This window comes from Ursus arctos, unplaced genomic scaffold (genome assembly GCF_023065955.2).
Source record: "Ursus arctos isolate Adak ecotype North America unplaced genomic scaffold, UrsArc2.0 scaffold_7, whole genome shotgun sequence".
Taxonomy (NCBI): domain Eukaryota; kingdom Metazoa; phylum Chordata; class Mammalia; order Carnivora; family Ursidae; genus Ursus; species Ursus arctos.
The window spans coordinates 35,889,295-35,903,639 of NW_026623089.1; the positions used below are offsets into that span (position 1 = coordinate 35,889,295).

A 14,345-nucleotide genomic window follows, 5' to 3' on the forward strand; every position below is an offset into this window, starting at 1 on the left:
AGGTAAAAGAACAGGGTGGCTGTCTGTATACTGAGGTTCCAGAGAAAGGCCGTGTGGAAGGGGAGGGGAGGAAGAGCTGAACCTGAAAATGCGATTTCGCAGCGTAAAGGGCTAAGGTACATGTGTCCGTGAGAGAGAGGGAGGGGGGAAAGCCTTTTAGTGGGTAACTGTGATGGATTTTGAGGAGACTCTTCATGTAATCGATGAGCTGGAATTTGGGGAAGAGACTCAAGGTAATCCTGGGTTATCTCGTTCTCCGTTAGTTGATGTGGCTCCAGAGTTGAGTCAGGCTGACATTCTGAGGCAAGGTCCCTCCCAAACCGGATTCACCATTCTTCTTGCTTTTTCCTTCAGTTATTTCCCCTAACCTCTTTATTTGGAAAACTTGCACATAACAGATCGAGAATTCTGTGTCTAAATTTGGACTGTTGTTAACCTTCACCTAACACATACACAGTTCCCCTGAGGATTTCTACTTGCGAATGGAAGGCATAGGATATAGAACAACAAGGCCACCCAGCAATGGTATTATAGGTTCTAACAGTCATTTCCCTACCTGGCTAATCCTCAGAATCACTTTGGGTGCTTTAGAAATATGTGAACTCCCAGACCTCACCCCTAGAGGTCCTGCCTTAGTCTGTGGTGGTGGGACCTGGGATTTTGATTTTGAAAGAGCTTAACCAGTGACTCTAATTTAGGGTTAGGGTTGCGAACCACTGATACAACGGAGAGAGTGGACTATTAATTAGGTCAGATCTGGTTTAGTCCCACCATTTAGTAGCTTAGTAGTTATGCGATTTTCAGAATGTTACTTAACTTCTCTGAGCCTGGCTCTGTTCATTTGCAGTGTTGAGATGGTTAAATAAGGTGACACACTAAAGCGCCTAATACAGGGAATACAAAGCAGTATTTTTACATGGGCCTTTGCCATCACAGAAAAAAAAAAAAAAAAAAAAATATATATATATATATATATATATATATATATATATATATATATATATATATATGCTAACCTCATGGGTAATCTGGTTTGGTCCTTCAATGTCCAGATCTTTCCAGACCTACTTTTATCCTCTACCTTTGCCACCTTGAATTTGAACTAGTCCTGTTCAAGGCCTGGAGACCTCACAGCAGCTGGTAAGCTGGTAACGGCTTTTTCAGGGGTTGCTCAGCTTTACTGGATATAGGTTATTATTTCAGTTAACACAATCATCTTTGGTACTTCAGACCAAAGGCCAGATTCACAGGCCATAATGCCTCTGGTTTTATTTTCTGAAGTTGTCTGAATTACAGTTGGTAGCCATCACTACAAGGTGAGTATGACTTCTTCCCTCCGTCTTCCATACACTACCCCCTTACCAGGCTGCCTTCTATGATGCTGAGGTGAAGAGGAGATCTGAAGGAATAAAAAAGAGGAATAAGAGAACCAGACTAAACAGACACAGGACCTAAAATCCCAACAGAAAAGTTTACCAGGGGCTTCAGTGTTAAGAATGACTCTAGCTCCTTTTGGAAATATTTTACTTGCTACGAAGAACTGTATGGAGGTGGGGAAGGTATTAATTTGAATCTATATACCCTTGGTGTTTTGGCTCTCAGTATCCAATACCAGTTTTCTTGATAATTTCACCCCTGCCCTTACAATCCATATGCTTCCAGGGAAGTTAACTTTCTCCCTATTCCTTGCTTTCAGGGCCAGCTAGGTGTCTCAGGCCTAACTAATGAGCATGAGAACTTCCTCCCTGGCCATGACTGATTTGAGAATGGTATGTAACCTAAGGTGGTCTTATCAGACAGCAAACTCGGACTTTTTAGGTGGCTGGGGAGCAGATATATTCTTTTCCACTGCATTAGGACAAGAGTACATGTGGCAGCTATCTTAGTATCACAAAGATGGAGCTTTCTCTGAATGGAGCCAAATTTGATCAGAGCTCAGTAGAGAGTGATTTTGTCTTGGTCCAACTGCTTAAACAAGATTAGGTCTTGCCTGAAAACAAGATTTATGGGGTGCCTGGATGGCTCAGTCAGTTAAGCGTCTGCTTTGGCAAAGGTCATGATCCTCGATCCCTGGGATTGAGCCCTACATTGGGCCCCCTGCTCAGTGGGGAGCCTACTTTTCCCTCTCCCTTTCCCCTCCGCTTGTTCTCTTAAATAAATAAAAAAATAAAGTCTTTAAACAAACAAAACAAAAAAACCCCAAGATTTATTTTTGTTACTATTATAAAGACAACTTAAGTTAGGTTTTCCATCATCTGTGGTGTTATTTGCAATGATTAGCATTTTATATACAAACTTTTTCTCAACTTCTTTAAGAGGTACATGTTATCTGAATTGAAGTGCTGAATGCTACCAAGTGACATAAAACACTTTAAAAAGCTAAATGCTCAGGTATAGAATGTGGAAAACACGCCTTAAAATGGCATGTGTGGAAAAACCAACACATGGGTAGATACCAAGGAGAAATTTTGATTTGGGCTATATTAATAGAAGTATAGTTTATAGAAAAAAGAAGGATCATTCTACCATAGTCCTAAAACTTCACTTTGGGTATTAAGTTAACCTCTCAGCACAAACTACTAGCAAAGGACAAAGACACTTTGGAGAGAACTAAAATTGACCACGATGGAGATGGGGATGGGGTGAAAGAAAATAGCATGTTTAACTTAAAAGAATTTTTAGGGGACATAGAGCAATTTTCTTCAAATACTTTTAAGACATGTATAGTAGACATTTGGTTTTTGGCTACTCAGTATCACTTGATTAACAATAATAGCCATTGATATATATTTGGTGACTCACTTATCCCTTTAAATTTATCTGAAACTAGTACTGCATCTGGACTATTAAATTACAACAGCCGTTACATTCTCATTTTTGCTTAGGTCAGTTTGAACTGGGTTTTCTGCCATTTGCAACTAAGAGTTCTGATACAAAATATCACCTCTCAAAAGAATTAGATCTTTCAGGTCTCTAAAGACAGCCCAATATGTGTAAACTTCAGGCCAAAAGTCTTCAATTAAATGGAAGGAACAAATTTCTAAGAATAAGGAATATCTGAAGATGAAATTATCATTTAGGAAGGTAATTCAAGCTCTAAATGGTTAATTGATAAAGGTGAACGAACTCTGAGGTCTTTTTTTAAACCCAAGGCTCTATGAAATTATCTCTAAATAGTTTTAAATTTTAGGAAGACAAGCCCAATTATTGACAAAACTTACAGTTATTATAAACAAACTAATTTTAGTTCAGTATTTTATAGAGTTGTATTTTCATATGCTGATTTTATACTTTCTTATATATTGGTATGTTATAATATCTAGTGAATTTTAAAGTCACTTAATAGACTTTAAAGTCTAAATATTTAAATAGAGGCTTATAGCTATATTATTATTTTGATATCATAACTGTATTATATTGTGTGTGAATTTCCTACTTGGGAACACAACCTCAATTACAACATTATTCCCAACAGGGGAAAAGAATTTGCCGCAAAATGTGACAAATGTTTCTACTGATAGGTAAGGACTTCAGTCCTGAATTTCTGAAATACTTAAGTAAAAATCATTCCCTTCCCTATTCTTCCTTCTTGAATAAACAAATGAAATGAGCAAAATAAACAAAAACAGCAGGGACTTAAGTAAAACAAACATTTTTAAAAATTTAATTTATGAAATACATTGCAGTATGGATGTATGTTTGAATATGCATAGAAAAAATATCTAGAAGGATACATACTAAATTGTTAACAAGTTACCATGAGGGTATAGAATTAGGGAAGGGTGAGGGGGATGCTCTTAACTTTTAAACTCATATGCTTCTGTTATGTTTGAAATTTTACAATGAGAATTCATTACTTTTATAATCACAACCATAATAGAAAAAAAATTTTTAAACAGTAACAAAAAGTAAAAAACACACAAACATGTATACAGTAGTTTTAAGAGCTACATTAGAGGTATGAAGAATTAAATCACATGGCACACTTTTCCACTAATACTGTGGTGGTAAATATAATTGTGTAGTCTATAATCAAAGAAACATTAGAGAAACGACTTTTAGCAACATCCCAATTAAAAATGTCCCCTGGGACAAGAGCCCTTAAACAGTGACCCTTCGAGATGGATATCAAAATTGAAAGCAAGGCTTAACTATTCCTGTAGGATCTATAGGAAAACATGTCAATCTGAAAACTTCAGACAAAAGAAAAAGCTTCACAGAAGTAACTCTGGAATACTAAAACAGTTAACCAACCAAAGGCCAGAAATTGGGAGTATGAGAACAATCCAGTCTAGACCTAAAACCAAATCACAGAAATCTTGGTAATCTAGGGATGTAGGTTAAGGACATCTATTTTACCCATTTGTTTATCATTTCTCCCAATTTCTCAATTGGCCTGCTTTCTATTTCAATGAGTTTAACCTAAACACACTGGAATTTTAAAGGGAAGGAATAAAATTAATTTCATCTAGATTAGTTTAGGTTCATTCTTCTTGTTAAAAAAACCAGAGAAACGTGAGACCTGATTTTCCATTATTCATTTTTTCCCTCACAACTATTTCTAGCGACTTACTGAACATTTTGGGAAATAATACTTGTGATTTCTCATGGGTCCCTTAAGTTCTGTATTTGAAGAAATCTTTTTTTTTTTTTTCCTATTCTAGTTTTTTCTCCTTTTATTGAAGTCACCACAGATGACAAGCTTTTTATTATTATGAACTTTTTTCTTTCAACAAAGAGGATTCTTTAGGTGACTATCAGGTTGATGGTTAAATATTCTCATCAAAGTCAGAACATCTGTTACTGGAATGGTCCATCTTTTGCAAGCTACATAGTTAAGAGCTTAACTAATATAATTCTGCACTTCCGAAAGAGTATTCCTGACCTAGGTGTCAGGGTTTATGCAGAATTATACTCACTGTGTAAGTAATATGGAAAATTTGACAAAATTTAATCAAAAATTATTATAAATAACAGAGATAAAGGGTATAAAGTCATAATGGCCATACCATTTTTAAAAGTTACAATAGCTGAACTGTTTCTGTTTCTCAATGGATTATATTAGTTTAATTTAAAAAAAAAAGAAAACAGCAAAACAGCCATCATTACGTATATATAAAATATTTAGCATGATGCTTGGTACATAACCACTCAAAAAAATTGGCTCTATAACGAACAACGGATTAAAATAACAAACAAAAAAATATAATGACCCAAATGGAGAGAAAAACTTAGAACTAATTTCCTAACGTATGTATTTAAATAGAAAGTCGAAGCTCACAGAGAGCAGTAAGGAATTCTTCATTTTCTGGATCTACCTTTTGGGCCCTCTCATAGTACTCAGCAGCTTGCCTCTTCTCTCCTTCCAGCTTGTAAACAAACCCTAGGGCACTTAAACTCTGCACATCTGAAGCATTGTGACTGAGTCTCTTGATAGCCAATTTTTTCAGAGCACTTGTCAATTTGGTGCGTAGGGATGACCGGTCTTTGACCTTTAAGGCTTCTAAATAATGGTGGATAGCAGTACTTTCTGATTTCCGGTGAAATTCTTGAAAGCGGCCATAGTGATAGTGGATCTGATGTTTGTGATCATCAGTTATGTTCTCCAGACGAAGGGCTCTCTGGAAAACGTCTTCAGCATTGCTATACTGGCCTCCCTCAGCATACATGTTGGCCAGATCCGTGTAGGCAAATGCAAACATAGAATCCTTTTCCACAGCTGCTTTGAAGTGAAATATAGCAGATGTAATCAGCTCATCAACTTTCAGTTTATCCTTTCCTTTAGGTCTGTTGCGTGTGGCCTTCTTGATCTGGATCATTTGTGCCCTATAGCAAAGTCCCATCTGGTGATGCAGGAAAGAAGAGGTTGGTGTCACCTCCAAGGCCTTTTTCAAAAGTTCCAGAGCTTTGTCCCAGGAATTTTTTCTCCTGTAGAATTTGGCTGCATAACGAAGGACATATGGTTGGGATGATATCTGGTCCAGGATTTCTTCAATATACCTTTCCCCTTCAGCTTCTGCATGCACATCTTGAAGCTTTAGTGCCAGAAAAACCTTAATGTAGGAGTTATCTGGGTTCAGGGTAACAGCTTTCCTCAGAGGGCCCAGGGAAAAGCTCTTTATGGACCCTTCCCTGTCAGAATCATCCAGCCGATACACTGTGATGGCATAGCCGATGTTAAATTCTGGATTGTCAGGTTCGGCTTCCAAAGCCTTCTCAAAAGCCGCTTTAGCCTTTTGGTAATACTTTCCTCCAAATTTCAAGAGTGCCCATCCTTTTTCACAGTCAATCTCAGGACGCTCCAACTTGTACTTAGAAGGACTGGACAATTTCTTGCAAACGTTCCCTATCTTGTCTACATACTTCTGAGATTCTTTGAGCTGGTCCATGTGGTAATATACCCACGCATAGTTTCCCCAAGTGACCAGACTTCGTATTTCCTCTTTGTCTGAGTGTTCTTGCCGGATTATTTCTTCCGCTTGTTCCAGGCACTCTAGAGCATCTTTATTTTGGCCTTTTAGGTGTTTCACATAGGCCAACAGGTTATAAAGAGTGAGTCTGGATTTTGTGGTAAGAAATTCAAGCTGTTGCCCAATTGTATCTTCCACATCAAACAGATCAATGTCTTCCTTAAGTAAATTCCATGTAAAGTGACATTCTAACTCCAACAGAATGGCCTTCAAGGAGTCCTTAGGAATTTCACTGTCAAAGATAAAATCCCTTTTAATTTTCAAGAAATGAAGAAAATAATCAATCTTTAAACTTAAATACTGTTTTTTGTTTAACAACAATTCTACCTTTTTTTGATCTTACAGTTCAAGCACTAGTCCCCTATATCTTTATACTGGTTTCCTTGGTGTAGAGTTAAATTCTAGAAATATTCTCATAATTTATTGCAAAAGCAGTTCTGGAGAGATGACAGGGTTCTCTATGTCACAGGATATCTATTTCCTTTTGGCAGTCACTAACCCACGAGTACCTCCAATTTTTACAGAGGGGAATTTAAAATGTTTTATTTACTTGCCTTGAAAATTAATAATAATAAATATATACACAGTCAATAATTAATATAAAAATTCCATTTCTACATTATGAGTAGGAAGGGGGAGAAGGGGTGAGAAATAAGAAAAAGGAGTACACTGAAGGGGACACAGAAGCTACACCAATATATCATTTTTGCAGAGGAAGAAAGGAAGGGAAAGAGGGAGGAAGGAAGAGAGGAGGAAGAAAGGAAAGAAGGAAACCCCACAGACAGAAAAGGCACAGAAATGGATAGTAACTGGTATACCAAGAGATAGGGAAAAGCATTAAGTTTGAGATAGATAAAAGGAGAGTAACAGATTTCCAGAAAGATGGGGGAAAGGCACAAGGAAATTTAGTAAGCTTAACAGATTTCATATAAGTGCCACATCCTTCTGACCTCTGGGGTTGTGGGCAACAATAGCTAATACCTCTTATTACCTTATCATTGCTCTTAAAATTCACTTCACAAATATTTGTTGAGCTCCCTTTGTGCAAGGCGCAGTGTAATCTCTGCAGGACACATTGGAAACACTATCTCTGAAACTAGGAAGATAAAGGGGGAAGGAAGGGCAAGGAAATATTTATTCATTACTGAGACCATTTTATGTGCAAGATCTTCTAAATAACCCTGGGTATGTAACTGAACAAGCCACAGCCCTGCTTCTACAGAGCTTATAAGTAAACAATTACAATTCAGCATAAAGTTCCATGGAAGTGACCCACCCAGGAAGTGTACATAGTCCAGTGCTGTAGACATCTGTGGTTTTTACTTGGTGAGGACCCCTTCTTTTGGTTTCCATTTCTGGAATATCCTCTCCCTCTACTCTCAGTCCGTGTGATTTGAAATGGACTGTCTACCATTTTAGTCTGGGAAGTGCATGTGATATTCTAGCCATTGCCTGGTCCCAGTGATTTATTCAGAGATAGTCCAATTAAAATATATTTTTGCTGAAATGGGACTTTGATGAAACTATCTTCCTTCCTTCTAAAAATTTTAAGTTGGTAGAGTATAAGCTTGGGTTTGCTGGTGCCATCTTTCCAACTCAGGGAGAGTCTGACTGCCTGAGAAGAATCTAATTTAGAGGAAAGCAGAGCATAGGAAGAAAAATAAACTTCTGTAGAAAGGGACAGTTGAAGTAAGATCTCAACAATGAAATAGAAGCAATCATAAAAGATCTGAGGGCAGAATGGTCTAAGTCACTGCTTCTCATCCAGGGTGCCTTTGCCCCCTAGGGAATATCTGGTAATATGTGGAGATAATTTTGGCTGTCACCACTGGAGGAATGCTACTAGCATCTACTGGGCAAGGCCAGGGATGCTGCTAAATACCCTACAATGCACAGGTCAGTCCCAATAACAATGAATTAACAGCCTGAAATGTCAATAATGTTGAGACTGAGGAACCCTGGGTTGGGCTGAAGGACCAGCGAGTGCAAAGACCCTGATATGAGAACAAACTTGGTGTGTTCAGGGGACAGAAGGGAGAAAAGTGTGGCTGAAGCATAGTAAAGAGGAATAGCAGAAGATGAAGTATAGTTGTAGGCAGGGACAGATGATGCAGGGTTCGGTAATCCATAATAAGGAACATAAATTTTACTCTAATTGCAATGGGAAATCACTGGGGGAAACTTTTTAAGTAGGAAAATGATAATGTTTGGTGTAAGTTTTAAAAAATCCCTCTGGCTGCTGTGAGGAGAATGGACAATCGAGGGTCAAGAGAGGAAGTTGGGAAACTGACAGGGAAGCTATTTGTTCAACCAAGATTTACTGAGAGGTACAATGTAGAGGGCACTGTTCTAGGTGCTGGGATACAGCAATGAACAAAAGAGAAAAAACACCCTGACTTCATGTAGCTTATATTCTAATAGGGCAGTGGGGTGTGCCAAGAAAAGATTTTTAAAAAAATGAAAATATAGAGTATGTGAAATGGTGATACAGAAAAAAATAAAGCAGAAAAGGAGAAAAAAATGGGAAGTTGGCAGGGGGTTTGAGAGGTGGTTAAAATATAAAGAGCATGGCCAGAGCAAATCTCCCTAAAAGAGACATGAAAGCTGCTGTCGAGGAAATGCAAGGAGAGATGATGCAAGTTTACACTGTGGTTGTAATGGAGGGTTGGTGAGAACTGGATTGGTTATATTTGAGGCAGAGCTGACAGGTCTTTCTAATGGACTGGGCGTGGGGAGGGCCAGAAGGAAAAGAGAGAATCCAGGATGATTCCTATGCTTCTGACTTGAGGAAGTGAATGGATAAATCAAGAGGACTATTTGGAAATGTTAATTTTGAGATGTCTATTACACATTCAAGTGAAGATGCCAAGTATGAAATTGGGTATTAATGAATGGAATACTGGGAATGAGGAGGAGTGAAGTCAGAACTAAGGATATAAAATCAGGAGTCATCGACATGCAGATGGACTTTAAAACCACAAGATCTAGAATGAAATTACCTAAGGAGTGAGCATAGACAGAGAAGAAGGTCAAAAAATAAGCTGTAAGGCACTCCAAGTCAAGTAGACTAGAAGGACCAGGAAAGGAGGCAAAGAAAGAACAATCAGTGAGGGCCTGGAAAACTAAGAAATCTGGTATCAGTGGAAGCCTAAGAAAGAAAATGTTTAAGAAAGAGAGATGAATATTCAATGTGTAAAATGATTCTAAGAGATTGGATAATTGAGGACAGAGAAGAGATAAGTGTTTCGGCAGGAGTAAAGCTGTAGGGATGAAAACATGACTGGAGAGTGCCTGGGGGGCTCTGTAGATTAAGCGTCTGCCTTTGGCTCGGATCATGATCTTGGGGTCCCAGGATGGAGTTCTGCATTGGGCTCCCTGTTCAGTGGGGAGTCTGCTTCTCCCTCTTCCTCTGCTCATACCCCGCCCCCCCCCCCGCTCTATTTCTCTCTCTCTCAAGTAAATAAATAAAATCTGGAATGGGTTGAGGGGATAATGTGAGGTACAGAAGTGGATATGGGGAATAGAGGCCACTTTTTCAAGGAATTGTACTAAGAAGGAAATAGCGAAATAGAGCTATATCTGGAAGTAGGCAGGGGGAAATGTCAAAATAATTTTTAATCATGATATTTTTAATAATTTAATGATATGCCAATAGGAATGATCCAGTAGTAAGGGAGAAAATGATGTTTGTGGGAGAGAGGTGGGGATAACTGCAAGAAAGATGGAACATGAAGCTGAAGTAAAGCTATACATTGTTAATATTAAAATCTTTATCTCCAGCCTCAAACTCCTAACCATGGTTGCTATCCCCTTTGTCATCCAGCCCACCTCTACTTCGCTAGCCTCATTTTGTACAACTTTCCTTTCACTCCCTGCACTCCAGCCATACAGGCCTTTAAAAAAATTTGCTATTTCTTCTGCCAAGTATGTATCTACTTCAGGGCATCTGCATGGGCTTTTTATTCCCTCATTGTGTGAACTCTTCCTAAGAGAGTTCCAGGGCTTACTTATTCTCACAATTCTGGTCTTGGCTCAAATATCAGCTCTTCAAAGGGGTGTACCCCACCTTGCCAGTCATCCTAAAGTCTAGTCTATCACATTTCCCTTTCTGTATAGCACTTACATCAATATTTGGTGGGAGTTGGGAAGGAGGAAAAGAGTGCTTTAAGTCAAATATTAGATTGAGGTTTTAAACTGAATCAGAGTCTTTAGGAACTGGAAAGGGGCTGTCCTAATAGCCAAAAGTGACATAAGAGTTACAGAACTGAATTAACTGCACAATTAGTAGTAATGATTGAAAAAATAAAAACATTTCATATTTATAACCTAATCTCTGATCTAATCTCTGATCTCTCCCCTGAATTCCAGACTTAGTGAATTTTTAGTTCACACCTTCAGTTAGAAGTTCAACTGGCATCTCAAATAAACATATGCAATCCAGAAATCTGGATTCCTTGAGCTTGTTCCTCCCTCAATCTTTTTTGGCACCTCTTAGTTCCACAGGCCAAATAATCCAGGAGTAATGTGATTCCTCTTCTTCTCTCAACCTCTCATCCAATCCAATTGGAAGTCCTGTTAAATCTAACACCCAGATAAATCTCAAGCCCATCCACTTTCCTCCATTTCTACTCCTGTTTTACTAGTCTAAACGACAATTACCCTTCCTTTGAGCTGGGGCAAAAATCTGGTCTCCCAGCTTTGGCTCTTGATCCCCTCAGAATCCTACTACACTTTTGAAAATGTAAACCAGATGATGTCAGTCTCCTGCTTAAATCTCCCAATGGCTTCCCAACACCCTTAGGTATTAATCCAGCCCTTGCCACGTCCTGCAAGTCCTTAAAGGACTTGGCCTTATCTATCTGTCCAACCTTTTCTCCTCCTACTCTCGTCTTCATTCACTGTGTTTTGGACATATTAATTTTCCTATCTTGAACATATCAAGTTCAAGGACTTTTATACCTGTTGTTTTTACTCTTAGAATGTTCTGCTCCTAAATCTTTCCATGACTAGCTCTTTCTTGTAACTCAGCTCCAACGTTCTCTACCCAGGAGGCTACTCAGCAGAAATATCTAAAATAGCCCCCTCCATTCTAGGTCACTCTCTTAGGCCATTACATTATTTTATTTTCCTTGTAGCTCTTAACGATTTCTGAATTGTGTTATTTACTCAATTATCTATTGTTTTTCTATTTCCCCCATTTAAATGTAACCCATAAGAATAGAGACCTTGTTTTGATTATATATTTTTCACCACTGTGTCCCTAGCACTGTGTCCCTGGAACCAATTATTCCAGGCAGTTAATAGAAGACCAATAAATAAATATTTGTTGAATGAATACAATTGTATACTGGCAGTTTCTGGCACGTCCAGCCCAGAGATATAGGCTTAGCATAAAAAGTATCTGGATACCGGATGAGGGAATTCTTACTAGTTTTTCACCGCCTGCTCATGGCTCCAAACTTTCTTCCATTTCAGTTTTCCCTATCCCACTTGTCTTTATATTTTGGCATACTCTGTCTGGCTTCATGTTTGGATTTTGAAAGTAAGTTTTGGACTGTTTCCCATGGTCCTGACTGGGAAACCTGGTATGACTGTCCCTTGGTAGTTGTTCCTTTCTCCAGTGTAACTGCACCAACATCATGGGCAAGACATCCCCTTAACAGCCTGCTCAGATCCATGGCAAATGGGCTTACCAGACCCCTGCTCATCCATAGAGTAAAATGAACATCTGTTTCTGTTGTGAAAGTTACACCAGCCCAGCTCAAGGACAATGAGTAGGGCTGCCTCAGGTAGTTTGACTGTGGTTTTGAGACCTCAAAGGGATATTCAGTCAGTCACTGAAGTGCCTTGCCCAGATTCTGTGGAATTTATGCACAACTGGATGCCATGAGAAGTTTTACTTTTTAAACTTTGCTTAATTTGTAAACTCTGTCTCTGTGAAGCTGGCAGAGAAAGGCTATTGTGTCTGAAGAGGCAACATTTATCTTTAGGAAATTTGGGGTTTTTTGCCAGGAAGGAGCAGTCTTTCACTGTCCTTGGGAGACAGTCCCCAAGTGGGGTCCACCGCTCTTCCAGCCCATCCTGCATACCATACAGTGCGCCCCCCCTTTTCTTCCTCATTTCTTCAGGCACCTTCCTGATACCTTCTTCCCTTCTTACAGATGTTAGAAGTGAAGCACTTACTAAATTTCTTTTTTACCTAAAAACATTTGCAAATATTACGTACTAAGCAATCAACTAACCCCACAGTCCTAAGATTTGGAGGTCATTAATTTGTATAGATCAGAAACAGACTCACGAAGTTTAAACAACTTTGCTTTGGGTCACCCCACCAGTAGGTGTTCAGACAGGGTTGAGAAGAAAGGGTTATCTGCCTCAGGAGCTATCTTATCCTCTCATCCCTCACTCACTAACTGCGGACGGTTCGCTCATCACGCACGGGGCAGGGTGCCGGCCCCTGGGGATACAAAGCGGGTGAGAAAAGGACCCCACTACCACAAGGCAGTAAAGGAGACAGAAGAGGACACCCCCCCGCACCAAAATAGCGGATTGGGCGGAACAGTTAAGAATCTGGACGCGGTACAAAGGCCGCTCACAGAAGGGAAGAACTCAGACCCAGAAATCAGAAAGGCAAAATGGCAGGAGCCGACTTCGGTGACAACCGGAGGGCTGCGGCCACATCGTGTCTGCCCACATCGGGGGAATGGCAGCTGGCGTCCGGTAAGGGGAGGAAGGCGACGAGCGTCAGGAGACCCGTGCCACGTAGAAGCCGCCCGGAATGGCCCCGGGGGCGGCCGCCAACCAAGCACGGTCGCCGCCGCCGCCGAGAAGAGCCGCAGGGAGCGGGCAGGCTCCCGGGTCGCGTCGCCTGGCCCCGCGGCCGGACAGTCCCGACCACCGAAGCCCGAGAGGGTCGGGGCTCCGGGGAAGCGCGCGCTCGGCCACCCTCCCCGCCAGGCCCGACTCCAGATGCCCGGGATCGGGGCAGGGCTCTCGAGGAGCGCCCCAAACCCGACGCCCGGCTGCCGGGCGCGAGGGGCTCGGCCCCATGAAGGGCCGCGGCGTCGTACTGGCAACGAATAAAAGAAAAACATCGGCTTGAAACAAAGGCCTCCGCGGTCTAGGGGCAGAAGCGGGGGAAGCCCTTACCTCATGGTGGCTGGGCGCTGCGGGCAGCCCCGGGAGGCGGCAGTCCCCTCGAGCTTTCTCCTCAGGACTGGGATCCCGGCCTGCGGAGCGGCGGGGCGCGCGCGCGCGGGCGGGCGTGTGCGCGTGCGCGAGGAGTGCGGGTGGGCGGTGGGCGCTTCCCGCGGGGCGTCTGCGGCGCGAGGTCACTGCCCAGGCGTTGGCTTTGTTAAACGCAGGACCAGAGCGGGAAAAGGAAACTGGAAAGTGAATCTGATCTCGGACTAGGCGGAGCCCAGCTCCAGGAAACGGAAACTTCTGCAAGAGCTGAGTGGGGCCCCGGCCCGGCTGAGAAGCCCTGGAGGGGTGGAGGGATGGGGGGGAATGGGGGGCGGGGTGGACGGATAGGGGGGATGGGGGGCGGGGTGGTGGGATAGGGGGAGATGGGGGGGTGGAGGGATAGGGGGGATGAGGGGCGAGGTGGAGGGGGAGAGCACGTTTACCAAGCTCCGGGTGGTTCTCTTGTGAAATTTGCAGCTGGCCCTCTGGACTTTGGCCTGAGCCCTCACCTGTCTCGCTAAGCCTGCGTGGCACTCGAGCAACCTCCTTTATTTATTTTTAAATAAAACGACAGGAGAGATTGTTCAGCGTTATTTTTGTTTTAACGGTGGCAGCGATGCTCTTTCCAGCTTTCTGCATCCTAAGCTGAAACCGAAGTCCTTGCTTCTCGTCTTCATTGAAAAAACAGGT

General features: G+C 41.4%; 2 protein-coding genes across 2 annotated transcripts in view; one reads left to right on the forward strand and one right to left on the reverse strand.

Annotated features, from left to right (window-relative positions):
* Window positions 1-3,636: 3,636 nt before the first annotated feature.
* Window positions 3,637-13,824, reverse strand: IFIT5 (interferon induced protein with tetratricopeptide repeats 5). The gene is made up of 2 exons (XM_026481625.4): window positions 13,620-13,824; window positions 3,637-6,702 (listed from the first exon to the last, which is right to left on the reverse strand). Exons 1-2 carry the CDS (start codon window positions 13,622-13,624, stop codon window positions 5,259-5,261), a joined length of 1,449 nt encoding a protein of 482 aa, XP_026337410.1. The 5' UTR covers window positions 13,625-13,824; the 3' UTR covers window positions 3,637-5,258.
* Window positions 13,825-14,089: 265 nt separating this feature from the next.
* The window catches only part of LOC113243133 (zinc finger protein 883-like), a 49,775-nt gene continuing 49,519 nt past the window's right edge, over window positions 14,090-14,345 (forward strand). Inside the window, exon 1 of the mRNA XM_057308317.1 lies at window positions 14,090-14,343. The gene's annotated coding sequence lies outside the window, so the exon portion shown is untranslated. The remainder of the gene's footprint in view (window positions 14,344-14,345) is intronic.